Here is a 12,918-nt window from a genome sequence, read left to right on the forward strand (position 1 = left end):
TAATGTAGAAAAATGTTCTGACTTCATGAAGAGCAAATTGCTCACCATTTGACTTCACAAAACTAATCCATCATATAGATGACGTATAAGATTATTATGCAATACTTGCCTGCATGAATGCTGCCTCAACACTATTCAACCAAATGCCCATTCTGTAAGCATTCACTCCATCTGCCTTAGCAGGCATCATAGACATGGCGTGTATAACCTACGAGCTAGACTGCATTAAAGATCCAGAGCTCCTGCCAGTCCTTTGGTCATTTGCTTAAAAGGACAAGTATGTGCAAGTCCCCTTCCAAATCCTACCTCATCACTGATTTTCCATTACTGCTGGAACAAAGTCCTGGATTTCTCTCATTAATATCGCAGTGTAAGTTCCTTTACCAAACAGATAACCTAAAGGTAATTAGCAATGGACAATAATCCTGGCTTTGTCATCCCATGTGTGAATAAAAATCAAAATCCAGACCCGATTTTTAATTATTTAAAAAAATAATGAATAAAACCCAAAATTCTACTAATTTTATGGTGATTGCTACTGGCCAGAAATAGAAGCTGAAAAAGTGAAAATAATGCATAAATAGTTAGACATACTGTAACATCATGATTAAACCTAAACTAAACATTTTAAAACATGAGTTCTAGTTGTAAAACTGCTGGAGAATTTAAGCTCCATCAATTAAACAAATCTAGAATAAAGGTTGGAACTACAAGGTTGAACTACGAAAAGACACCAGAATTAGACCATTCAGTCGATCGAGTCTGCCCCACTGTGGCTGATCATGATCTCAACCCTATTCTCCTGCCTTCACCCTGTAATCTTTGATGCCCTTACTGATCAACAACTTATCAACCTCCACTTCGAATATACCCAAAGACTTTGTCTCCACAGCTGACTATTCCACAGATTCACTACCCTCTGGTTAATGAGGTTCACTAATGCCCATTGGTGAAGTTAATTTGCCATCATTACCTGGTCCAAGCTGACTTATAACTCCAAGCCACAAATTAACAGGTTGAATTTGGCAGTCCCCTGAAATGACACTTTTGCTCTGTAAAAGGATAGTTAGAAATGGGTATTAAAGCTGGGCTTCACAGCAATGCAAACATCCTCTGAAGGACTATTTAAAAGAACTGGAATTTGCTGTTATTTCTGATGTAAAATCTAATGATGCAACATGGATTTCTCATGCTATTTTTTTAACTTAAGTTGTGTGCAAAAGTTTCTGTCACTAAGATCCAAGAGCCAAAATAATTTTGCAGATAGCAAAACACTGCACAGTAGATTATTTTTCACTGGATAAATATAACAATGTTAAATAATTCTCCTTGAAATTCTAACACATATTAATGTGTCCTTATTGTTCTACATGACTGAATTTTCCCAAAAATCTGAAAGCAAATAATTGGGAACTCAGTGTGCAACGTTGTTCTGCTGTGCACAGCCTTGTTTATAATTAGATTTTGTTACTGGGATCACAGAAAACTGACAAGCCCTCACTACTTTCCCCAGACTGCCCACTTTTTGTCCAGTTTCTGTTATACTGAGTTTTAGATGAGACCTTAAAATTAAAGCATGTATAATAATTATTTGGAATTGTCTGCCATAGAGAATATTCAATCAGTGAGTGTACTTCAGGTTAACATGAAAAGACTATGGCCGATGTCTGCCATAGAGAATATTCAATCAGTGAGTGTACTTCAGGTTAACATGAAAAGACTATGGACAATGTCTGCCATAGAGAATATTCAATCAGTGAGTGTACTTCAGGTTAACATGAAACAACTATGGACAATGGACTAGTCCCTGGATTTTTTGATTGACACAGCAGGAGGCAGGGCAGGGGTGGGGGTGTACCCTTATTACTACCCACATGTCCATTGAAAGATTAAACATTTTGGAGGCACTACTGAAAGTTGAAAGTCACTCAAAGCCTGAGGCAATGTAGAGCTCAGGGATGAAATTAGAAAGGAAAGTAGGAAGATGAAGCAGGTGTATAAAAATCTTTAACATATAAAATCAAAGTAAACCTTTAACTGTGTGATGAAGGATGGGAGAAAGGAATGAAAAGGAAAGAATGATCAAAGTGGCAGCTGGAATGTTTGATAGACACATGAAGTTCAAGTGAATAACATGCAGTGCTTTCACAGAGTTGCCCTATGGTCTAGACATTGATAATAAGGAGGTAAATTGTAAAGTAATAGAAATGAGCACAGAGGAAACAAGATGTATTAAATGTTAGCATCTTCAAAACTGCGTCCATCACCGGTCCTGGATATGCATCATATCAGAAGTAGGCCACTTTGCTCTTTGAGCCTTCTCTGCCATTTGTGAAGTTCATAGCCAAGCTTCTACCTCATTGTCATTTTCTGCTCTCCTTGTGAGAGCCTTCCTTATGTGCCTTGAATTTCTGTGATTGAGGGACTGAGTTTGAATCCCTACCACAGTAAACAAGGAAGTTAGATTTATATTATTGACCACACCGCATCTCTGATCCCTTTGAATGAATTGGATGACTGCGCTTCCATGGCCCTTTGGATTACAGAATGACAGAGATTCGCCATGAAGAAATATCTCCTCATTATCTGTCCAGATTGCTTAGTTCTTATTATGGGATTGTGATGCCTGGTTCTCAGCCAGGGAGAACTGCATCCAGTCTATCATCTCTAACAATGTCTGTAAATTTCAATGAGATATCTTTTCACTTTCATCAACTCTAGATAAAACAGGCCTAGTTTGTTCAGTCATTCCTCACATGGGAAGGATAGCAAACGGCGAAGGAATACAGACCAGGAGGGTTTTATATAAAGATCATCTAATCTGATGTTTATTTTTGATTGAAGAGTGTTTTGATTGAGGGGTGTACGTCATTGGGTAGCCTGGACAGGATAAGAGTGAAGAGGTCAGTATTAGAGGGTAGGGAATTGTTCGTCATTGGAAGGAAGTTGAGAAAGAAATGGATCCATGTAATGACTGGTGAACACCTGTTTCTGAAAGAGCAGTGGAGGCAGAAACCCTCAGTACACTTTGAACATATACCTGGATGGACATATGAAGAATTTTACCATGAAACAAGAATTGGGATGTGGAATTAACCTAAAGCATGACAGCCCACCTTATGTGCCTTGAATTTCAGTGATTGAGGGACTGAGTTTGAATCCCTACCACAGTAAATAAGGAAGTTAGATTTATATCTTTGATGCCCTAACATCTTTGAAGAAAGGAAACCTACTGTTCTTGTCTAGGTGGCCACTTGGTTCACTCTGGAGTGTGTAACTACAGATGGTCGTGCTCACATCCTGTGGGCAAGTAAATAAACCATTGGGGCTTCCTGCACAGTCATTATTTCCGTTTTCTTAAGAGTACATGTCTTAGCCACATTGAAGGGGCAAACTGTCCAATTTAGTATAGCTTCAAAGCATGCGCAACAAACTCCAATGTGTGCATTCAAGGCTTTCAAATCATTATTTAAAATGCTTGGGAAATCACAAGTAGAGCATTACCATCCCCAGTATATTCCTTGGAAGAGAATCCTGACCAGTAACAGAGCCAGATAATTTCTTTTGGATTTACTCAGTGTGACTACCTACATAGTTGTCTATTAAACTTAAGCAGATGGTCATCACCTTGTAGGATAGGGCTGGATATATTTAAGACACACATGACAAAGTAGAATGCAGACAGATGAGAGATTTCCAAGCTAATGAGCAAGACCCACTGACAGTTCTAGTTCACTCTTTTATCCTGTATTAAGTATGTAAGCAAGATATGCAACAGGAAGCAACATTGAAAATGCCCACAGAGTAAGTTCTGTGTTATTGCAATATTAACATTTTTTTTTAATCTTTCATGTTGTCCTGCTGGTCAGAAATCTGTGCATCATGCCTGTTTCAGTGTCAACGTCCTGATTTTTGTTTCTTCTGTAATTTCTCTTTCATTTTAAAAGTGAATATTATGATATCAGCAAAGTTGAGATGGTGGGAGGTTGTTTTAAGAATCATACTGATTGTTATTTGTGAAATGACTAAGAACAACTGTGAAGGATGTGCAATCTTTGAAAACAAATTTGAAAAGTCCTTGCTGTCCTCTGCACAAAGTTAACAGTATCGAATTATGATGTTGCAGGTAAGAAGTACAGCAGGAATATATTGTTTTGTCCTAAGCATGAATCTGTACGCTCCATCACACTTCACCAACATACACTCAGAACATCCTCTAAGGCACTGCATTGGTATTGAAGTTTCCCAAATTGTCTATGCTTCAGGCCTCTGAGGAGTGAGTGTTAACCAAGAGAGCCAGAAGTTGTGAAGGATTAAATGTTGTGACATTAGTGTGTGGGAGCATTAATGTTTTTCCATCCATGGTGTCTTTCAGTACTCGTGAAAGTCTGGCCTCTAACACCTCAAGCATATTAGACAGCAACAGACATCAGAACCCCACTCTTAGTCCGGGACATGGAGGCACGTCTGAATTCAGTTTCCGAACAACTGCAGATCCTGCACCAAGTGAACCTGAGAAACTGCAGAAGCCTGCGAAGTGTCTAGCTTCTGTTACCAGTGTTTGAGTGCTGTCAGTATTAGATGTCAGTGACAGATTCTGTACTACACCCTTGGCAATCACACACCTGCACTTCAGCTGTTATTTGATACACATTGAGCATGCTCGTACATTATAAAGGCTGTGCAAACTGCATGTAGAAGCCATTTCTATGACTTGGAACTCTTTTGTTTCCATGAGTACTTATTAATTTTACTTCTTCATCCTTTAGGTATTGAGTGGGTAATGCATCTTACTGCATGGCATTCGCCTACATCATACTGCATGAAACGTCCATTGTGATTTTGGTAAAGAAGAAAAAAAAAGCACAAACTGTTTTGCACTTCTTGGCTTTGGGTTCTTGATGATATTCTATCAAAACTTCATTTTTAGAAATAATCTTCTTTAGAACATTATCAAGCCAGCAAAATATTTCCTCAGTGATTTTTGCGAAACCAGTATCTGTGTTAAATCTGGATGAGCACCTATGTGACAGTCTTACACACTGAAGATATTATCTTCAACTCGATGGTCAGTTATTTCCAATAAATGTTATTGTTAATAATAGTTGTGTGGTACCAACAGATATATGTTGCACTATTAAAAGATAAAATAATGTCTCATTTTTTACTGTACAAGGTTATACATCTGGTTGTGTTACTGTACATATAAATCACTATTGAAGTTGTTTAAAGCTAACCATATAGAACAACAGTAATGTTGCTACAAGTTTTACAGTTGCTGTAAATCTTCACCAATATATGTGAACTTGATGTGCATTATTTTCTTGTACAAATAAATATGCTTCAGAGAAAATGCTGCTGAATAAGCATCTCTCCAGATTGAACGAAAAATATTTTATTTTGCATGCACGGAATAAGTTACAAAGCAGTACATTTGAGGCATTTCGATCTCTACAAGGGTCAAAGTTCGAGCAACGCTAACCTCACCTGTGCCCCATTATTATGTTGCCACCACCAGGTCCTTGCCTGTATTAATTATTTTTCATGCTGTAAAATACACTCAGTGGCCTCTTTATTAGGTACAGGAGTGAAACCCGGTGTAGTCTTCTGTAACGTGTAGCCCATCCACTTCAAGACTTGACATTTTGTGTGTTCAGAGACGCTGTAACGCACACCACTGTTGTAACGTGTGGTTATTTGAGTTATTGTTCCCTACCTGTCAGCTTGAACCAGTCCAGCCATTCTCCTCTGATCTCTTTTTTTTTGTTTTCGCACCATTCTCTGTAAATACGAGGGACAGTTGTGTGTGAAAATCCCAGGAGATCAAGAGTTTCAGAGATGCTCTATCCACCCCGTCTGGCACCAACAATCAATTCCATGGTCATTTAATCACATTTCTTTCCCATTCTGATCTTTGATCTGAACAACAACTGACCCTCTTCACCATGTCTGCATGCTTTTTTATGCCTTAGCTGCTACCACATAATTGGCTGATGAGAGATTTGTATTAATGTTCAGGTGTACCTAGTAAAGTGCACACTGGGTGTATACACTTGTTTTATAGACAGAACCTTACCATTCTTGGATGATAGTTTGAGACCTGCAGCCATTTATTGCTGTGTATTTAAATGAGTTGCAGACATTTGTAAAAAAAAACACAAATGCCTTGATGCCACATTAATGATAAGGAGGTATTTGAAGATCGTTTGACACATGGTGGCATATGTAGCCTGATTCTGTTTGCTATTAACACCAATACTGGCACAGCCGCAGGTCTGTGTTTACATTTGTGATTCTCTTTGTGTTCTGTGGTGCCATTAAATGATTCATGTTCTGTTATATTATCGCTTTTATGCCCCAGAGCAGCAGATTGTGTCCCAATGTCTCACATGCTTCAAACCGAATCCAGCCTTCTAGTCCTGTGTCTTCAAATAAAACTGCCTTTGCTCTCATCTTCTATTTCGTGGGCCTTGTCCTACAGCAGCTGGGAGAGGGCCCTTTGCAAAAAAAAAGATCTTGCAACATTTTTAATCATTTGGAATTGTGTCACTATTTCTTGTGCACCCAAATCATATAATATCTGTGATATTATAAACACATAAATCAGGCATAAAAGTGTTCAAGGCAATAAGAGTAGTGAGATATTAGCTTATAACAGGGCTTCCCAACCTGGGGTCCACGATCCCCTTGCCTAATGGTATTGGTTCACATAAAAAGGTTGGGAACCCCTGGTTGATAGATATCTCCCCTCTCATTTGGTTCAACTGGAAATCATGACAATAAAATAAAAAGTGAAATTTGTTTTAAAATTGTTGCTATAAATACAACTTTAGGGAATGAGCAATTTTTAATATAGAATGTATATATGTTAATAACATGTGTGCCTGATCTGTTACCATCCATGATAAGATCACAATAATAAGACATTGCTGATAAGATACATGAAATTTATATGCAGTGGTAGATCTGAAATGAACTTTAATGTATGTAACACAAACATTTTTCTCCACTCTAGTTAAGATATTGTTCATTATTGCACATAACTACCTCCATAGCTTTTATGAAATGGTAATGGAGACTGCAACATAGCATGCCTTCCTTTTCTTGCATCTTCCCTCCCCCGACCATTCTTTCTGTCTCTGTTACCATCTCATAACTAAGCTCTCACCAGACGATTGCTTCTGAATTTTTATGCTGGTGCTTTAACTCCTGGAAGTGTGGGTTCCAAACTGAGTTGACTTCCATACAATATTCATTTAAGTTCATGGTCTTGTTTTGAAACACATCAAAGCATTAAAAAGAGCAGAAACCATAACGAGAAGATAGTGTCAAAGGTTGGTCTATTTTTAAAGTTTAATTTGGAAGGAGTATAGATTACTTTTGTCTTTGTGGGTGAATGAATGAATTATAAGTATAGTATGAACTTAATGATTATAAATGCAAACAGCTTTTTTCTTCAAGCAGAAAGGAGTACAGCAGCCGAGACTGCCTTGTATAAATACGTTTGCACTGATTAAAAATAACAAAAAGAAAAGCATTTTAAAAAATGTCTCTCTGGTTGCAGTTGGTCATCCAGATAGATGTGTTTATATATTGTAAAACAATTTCTTACCAAACTTTAGTTCATGGAATGTCTTCCCTAACATTACTGGATTATGTTACAGTACAATATAATAAGCTTGTTTTGTAAGTGTATTATACTGTAAAATGATGTGTTTAGATGTAATGCTTAGTACAATAACTTGAAAAATTGTAAACAGGGATTTTTTTAATGTTCCTTATTTAAAAGTCCCTTTATGTGAAATGTATTTCTGTTGTTATTATTGTAGTTTGTGTGGATTTCCCCTTTGGGATTGTGTTATTTACTTTAAAGCCATTAAATAACATGTTTCTTTAACATTTTACAAATTTTTGCCTTTTTCATACAACAGTAACATTTGATTTCCTGCAATCTTTAATTAAACATCTCTTTTAATCTTTAATTAAAATTTGACCAAGCCTGATCTAAAAATCTTTTGCCTTGGTTTGTAAATGAAAATTTCCCATGTGAACTTGATATTGCTCCAATCACACCTCACAATCACTGTAAATTTCAATTAATTAATGAGATACAGCACAGAATCGGCCCTTCTGGCCCTTCAAACCATGTTGCCCAGCAACCCCCAAGTTAATCCAAGCTCAATCATGGGACGGTTTACAAGAACCAATTAACCTACCTAGCGGTATGTCTTTGAACTATGGTTGGAAACCCACGTGGTCACAGGGAGAACATATAAACTTACAGGCAGTGTCAGAATGAACCTGTGTCGCTGGTACTGTAAAGCATTGTGCAATGTACTGATAATTGTTTGGCTTCAAATTTCATAGTTTCAGACAATTACACTCCATAATACCAATCCATCAAGTAAACTGGAATTCTATCTGAACTGTTTCTAGTTCTGACAACTAATGCTTCTCATTTTATTGAACTCGACTTAGCTTAAAACAATTTCTAAAGGAACACAAGAAAACCTAATGACATAACTCTTTACCACTCCCACTCCGACATGTCTGTCCATGGCCTCCTCTACCATCAAGATGAGGCCACATGCAGGTCGATGGAGCAATACCTTATCTCCCGCCTAGGTAGCCTCCTTCCGGCCGGCATGAACATCCAACTCACTGACCTCCATTGATACCCCTGTCCCCCACCCTTACCCCCATCCCTATCTATTATTTTAGTCTGGTTCTCTTTCTCTTCTCCCCTCACTATAATCTCTTCCCCCAGCCCTACCTTTCTTTCTCTTTTATTTCCCATAATTCTCCACCTTCGCCCTAGTCCATTTCCCTCCAGACTCACTTCCCAGCTCTCTACTTTATCCCTCCCCCCACTTCTTATCCCCCTTTGACCATCCCATGTTACTTCGCTCCTGATGAAGGGTTTCAGCCCGAAACGTCATTATTACCTCCTCCCATAGAGGCTGTCTGGCCTGCTGAGTTCTGCCAGCATTTTGTGTTTTTTTTCCCACATAATTTTTTTGTTTTCAGATTGCCTCTTTTAGAAATATGGAATTTTTCCTCACTAAGACATTGATGTGATGAAAAGAAAGCTACTGAATTTGGAAAGTTCTAGAAACCAAAGGAAAGTCTTACATCGGTTCAACTGATTGAACAAAGTAATGTAACTTGGGAATTTAAAGAAACAATTTAGACTAACACACAGGAACTCAGCAGGTCGGGCAGCATCAATAGAAGGGAATAAAGAGTTGACTTTTTGGCTAAGACTTCATCAGGATTGGAAAGGAAGGGGAAAGGGGCAGAATAACAAGATGAGGGGCAGTAGAGAGAGGAGTACAAGCTGGGAGGTGATAGGTGGAAAAGGTACAGGGATGAAGAAAGAGGAAACTGATAGAAAGGAGTGGACCATGAAAGAAAGGAAAGGACGAGGGGCACCAGAGGGAGGAGATAGGCAAGTGAGGAGAAGAGAACGGGTAAGAGAAGACCCAGAATGGGGGAATGGAAAAAGGGGATGGTGAGGGCAAAATTACCAGAGGTTACAGAAATCAATGTTCATGCTACCGGGTTGGATACTACCCATGTGGAATATGAAGTGTTTCTCCAACCTGAAAGTGGCCTCATCATGGTAGTTGAGGAGACCATGGGCTGACAAGTTAAAATGGGAATGGGGATTGGAACTTAAATGGTTGGCTACAGGAAAAATCTGCTTGTTGCAGCATAGAGCAAATGCACTTGACAAAGCAGTCCCACCGATACAGTTGATGACCCTGAGAAACTCGCAGGTGAAATGTTCCTTCACCTGGAAGGACCATTTGGAGCCCTGAATGGTGGTAAGCAAGGAGGTGAATAGACAGGAAAATCACTGAGCGATCCTTGTGGAGAGTGGGAGAGGGAAGGTAAAAATATGTTTGGTGGTAGGATCCCATTGAAGATGTGGAAGTTGTGGTGAATTGCAACTTCCAGCCTAAGCAGAATTGAGTCCTACTGCTCAAACTTCTTGCATTCGCAAACCCTTAGCTCCCAGATCACATCTCCAGTGCTTCCCTCTCCCTTTACGGCCTATAAAGAATTTTAATTTACAATGTATAGTGAATGAAAATGGAAACTGCAAATTCAAATCAGTGACAAATAATTGCTGTTAAAAATCTAACTCTTTAAATCTACAAATACAATTATTTAATTACAGTAAAAACAATTTTCATTAACAGTTTTAGAGTGTACATTAGTAGTCCAACTATTCACTGTTTCATTGCTTTTGCACCTTTCAGTGGGGTGGATGGGCTTGGTGCTGTGATATCAGCTTCTCAACATAAGGCTGAATTGCACTCAGAAAGAGTCTTGGATCCCCACTTTCAGTAACTTGCCTTCTGTTTTGTGCCTTGAAAGAAGTTGGGCAACTGCACTGAAACCACACCCCACTAAATGTGATGTTGGAAAGGCAATAAAGAAGAGCTTGACCTTTTTCCACAGTGCAGGATAGCATTTAGAGATATCTTTCTACAACCAGAAGTCTTGATATGATTTTTGAACTTCAGCTTCAGCTCAAAGTCATTTTGTAGTGAGATCAGTTCTTCCATTCTTCCTGTTAATTCCTCATTCCAGGTGTGCTAGAATGGATTGTTAGCCAATCTGGAAGTTGGATTGAGAGAAGATACTGAAATCACTCTTGACATGTCTTTATGCATCTCACCCAGGTGGGCACAGTGTAACTGAAGCTCATCATCTGGTACTCTTTCTTTCTTTTCCAACTCAGAGAGGCTCAGAAATTGGAAAAGATCTCAACGGCCAATGTTGCACTTAAGTAGGATTAACTTGGACGGAAATGTGGAAACCATTGATTTGACCTTGATAAGATTCGTATCATTCTCTTGCAACTGAAGATTGATTTTATTAAATTTTACAAACAATTCTGACAAATAAGCAATGCCATGTCTAATATTCTTGACTTGATTACTGTCTTCAAAGATATCTCCAGTTTCAAAAAGCACACAATAACATCTTTGAGAGCGATTTGACTTCTGTATGCAACAACAAGCATTCAAACTGTTCATCATTCTCAAGACTATGCACTCAAAGTAGTTTGAGAATTGAGAGCATGGGAAATGATTTTATTTAGTGCTCTGATAACAGTATTTAATGATTTGTGTAGCTGATCGCTCTATGTTTTTGTGACAAGATGCTTTCTGTGAATTACACAACGAATGGTGAATATATCAGGTAGCTTTTCACAAGGAAGTAATAACCCCATAGTGGCATCCTATCATTGATGTTGCCTCATCTGTGGCACAAACAAGAATGTTGATGAGTGGAATGTCCTCTTTGAAAAATATCTCCAAAATACAACCCAAAATACTGACTCCTCCTTCATATCTATTTCTATTCCCCTTACAAATAACAACTTGCGCCATGCTTTCATCTTTTATGAAATGGATGTTACCAGGAAGCAATGATTCATTGCGTGGCAAAGTTGACTCATCCAAGTGCAGAGCAAATTTTGTTGTCTTAAGTATGCTGCACAATGTTTCTTCCACATTCTCTGACATTTCATCTGTTTGTCTTTTAATTGAGTTATTGCTGACATGGATGGCTTTAATTATTTGGTCTGGTGACATGCAAAACTACTTAGAACCTTCCTTACTACTGGCAGGGTCAGTTCTCCAATTGCATGGGGCTTTCTAGATTTGTCAATGAACAATGCAACGTATGAAGCACACAAACAATCACTGTTTTGTAGTGAAGTGCTAGCAAATACATTTTGAAGTGTTTTCACTTCAGAAAGTTTTCACATAGTGACTGAACATAAGCCAAGTTCCTGTTTGTTTTATCAGAGTATATTCTCTCTGATAATGTCCAAGGAGCCTGGATGGTTTCATTACCTCATTTGAAAATAGCTTTTTCACACAACAGACACATTGGCTGCTGTTGGTTGCTTGGTGCTGGCATAATCCATATTTTAGATACTCCACACTATCCTGTCTACACTCCTCTTTTGTTTGGTGTGCTTCTGCCATTTTCACTACGGATTAATGACCACAGTTAATCACCTGTTTTTTAAAGTCCAACTTTGTGCTGTGATCAACAAAGGGGAAAATTACAAGGGGTGGTTGATAAGTTTGTGGCCTAAGGTAGAAGGAGATGAGATATTAACTTCAAACTTTCTGCATAATCACTCAGAGTTGACCTGCATGTGCATGTAACGAGAGCTGTATAACCCATCTCCTTCTACCTTAGGCACGAACTTATCAATCACCCATCTGTGGACACTTTCTGGAGGTCCAAGATCCATATTCTCCACGACCACGGGACTAAGTGTGTAAATGTAGGAGGAGACTATGTTAAAAAGTAAATGGGCTAGGTTTGCTAAAATTGACTCTTTCTACCTTAGGCCATGAACATATCAATCACCCCTCATATGAATTCACATAGCTCAGGCAAAACTTAACTCTCTGCCTGAAGGTTCATAAAGCTGGGTAGTGATATCTCGGGTTGTGGGCTAGAGAATTGCAGTCGAAATCGATCAATTCTGAACTTTACCCCATTGAATGCCATAACCTAACTCACAGGAAATGCATCAGTGTATGCTTAGAGCATAGAAATCGTGCTAGCTAACTCTATACTACAGTAGTAACTGACAATAATACGTGGGCCACACCCAGAAATAACACAATTTCTTCAGTCCAGCTTCCTCATGATATGCAAAATACAAAAGTGTCACATTGCTTTTTATCAACTTCAAGCAATGTCTTAGAACAGTGGGGTAGCAAGAGATGAGATTATGTGATCATTATGAAGCATTGAGGATCAACTGCTTATAGTGAGTAATTCATTTCTTAAACTAAGCCTGTAATCCCTCAGCTGCCCCCTTGCTACCGAGCACCCCTTTAGAAACTCTCGCCACCTCCAAGGGAGTGACATCACCCG

At 38.6% G+C, this 12,918-nt stretch overlaps 1 protein-coding gene across 7 annotated transcripts in view; it reads left to right on the forward strand.

The window, feature by feature from the left end:
• Positions 1–7,992, forward strand: part of LOC132396634 (storkhead-box protein 2-like) — a 322,374-nt gene extending 314,382 nt beyond the window's left edge. For 5 of the 7 annotated variants that reach the window (XM_059974349.1, XM_059974344.1, XM_059974346.1 and 2 more), the window contains exon 4: positions 4,376–7,992. In XM_059974349.1, the coding sequence (XP_059830332.1) occupies positions 4,376–4,565 (190 nt within the window). In that variant the 3' untranslated portion in view covers positions 4,566–7,992. The remainder of the gene's footprint in view (positions 1–4,375) is intronic. The other 2 variants (XM_059974343.1, XM_059974345.1) reach the window with 2 other exon arrangements.
• The last annotated feature ends 4,926 nt before the right edge of the window (positions 7,993–12,918 follow it).

The sequence above is a fragment of the Hypanus sabinus genome, chromosome 7 (genome assembly GCF_030144855.1).
Source record: "Hypanus sabinus isolate sHypSab1 chromosome 7, sHypSab1.hap1, whole genome shotgun sequence".
NCBI classification, from domain to species: domain Eukaryota; kingdom Metazoa; phylum Chordata; class Chondrichthyes; order Myliobatiformes; family Dasyatidae; genus Hypanus; species Hypanus sabinus.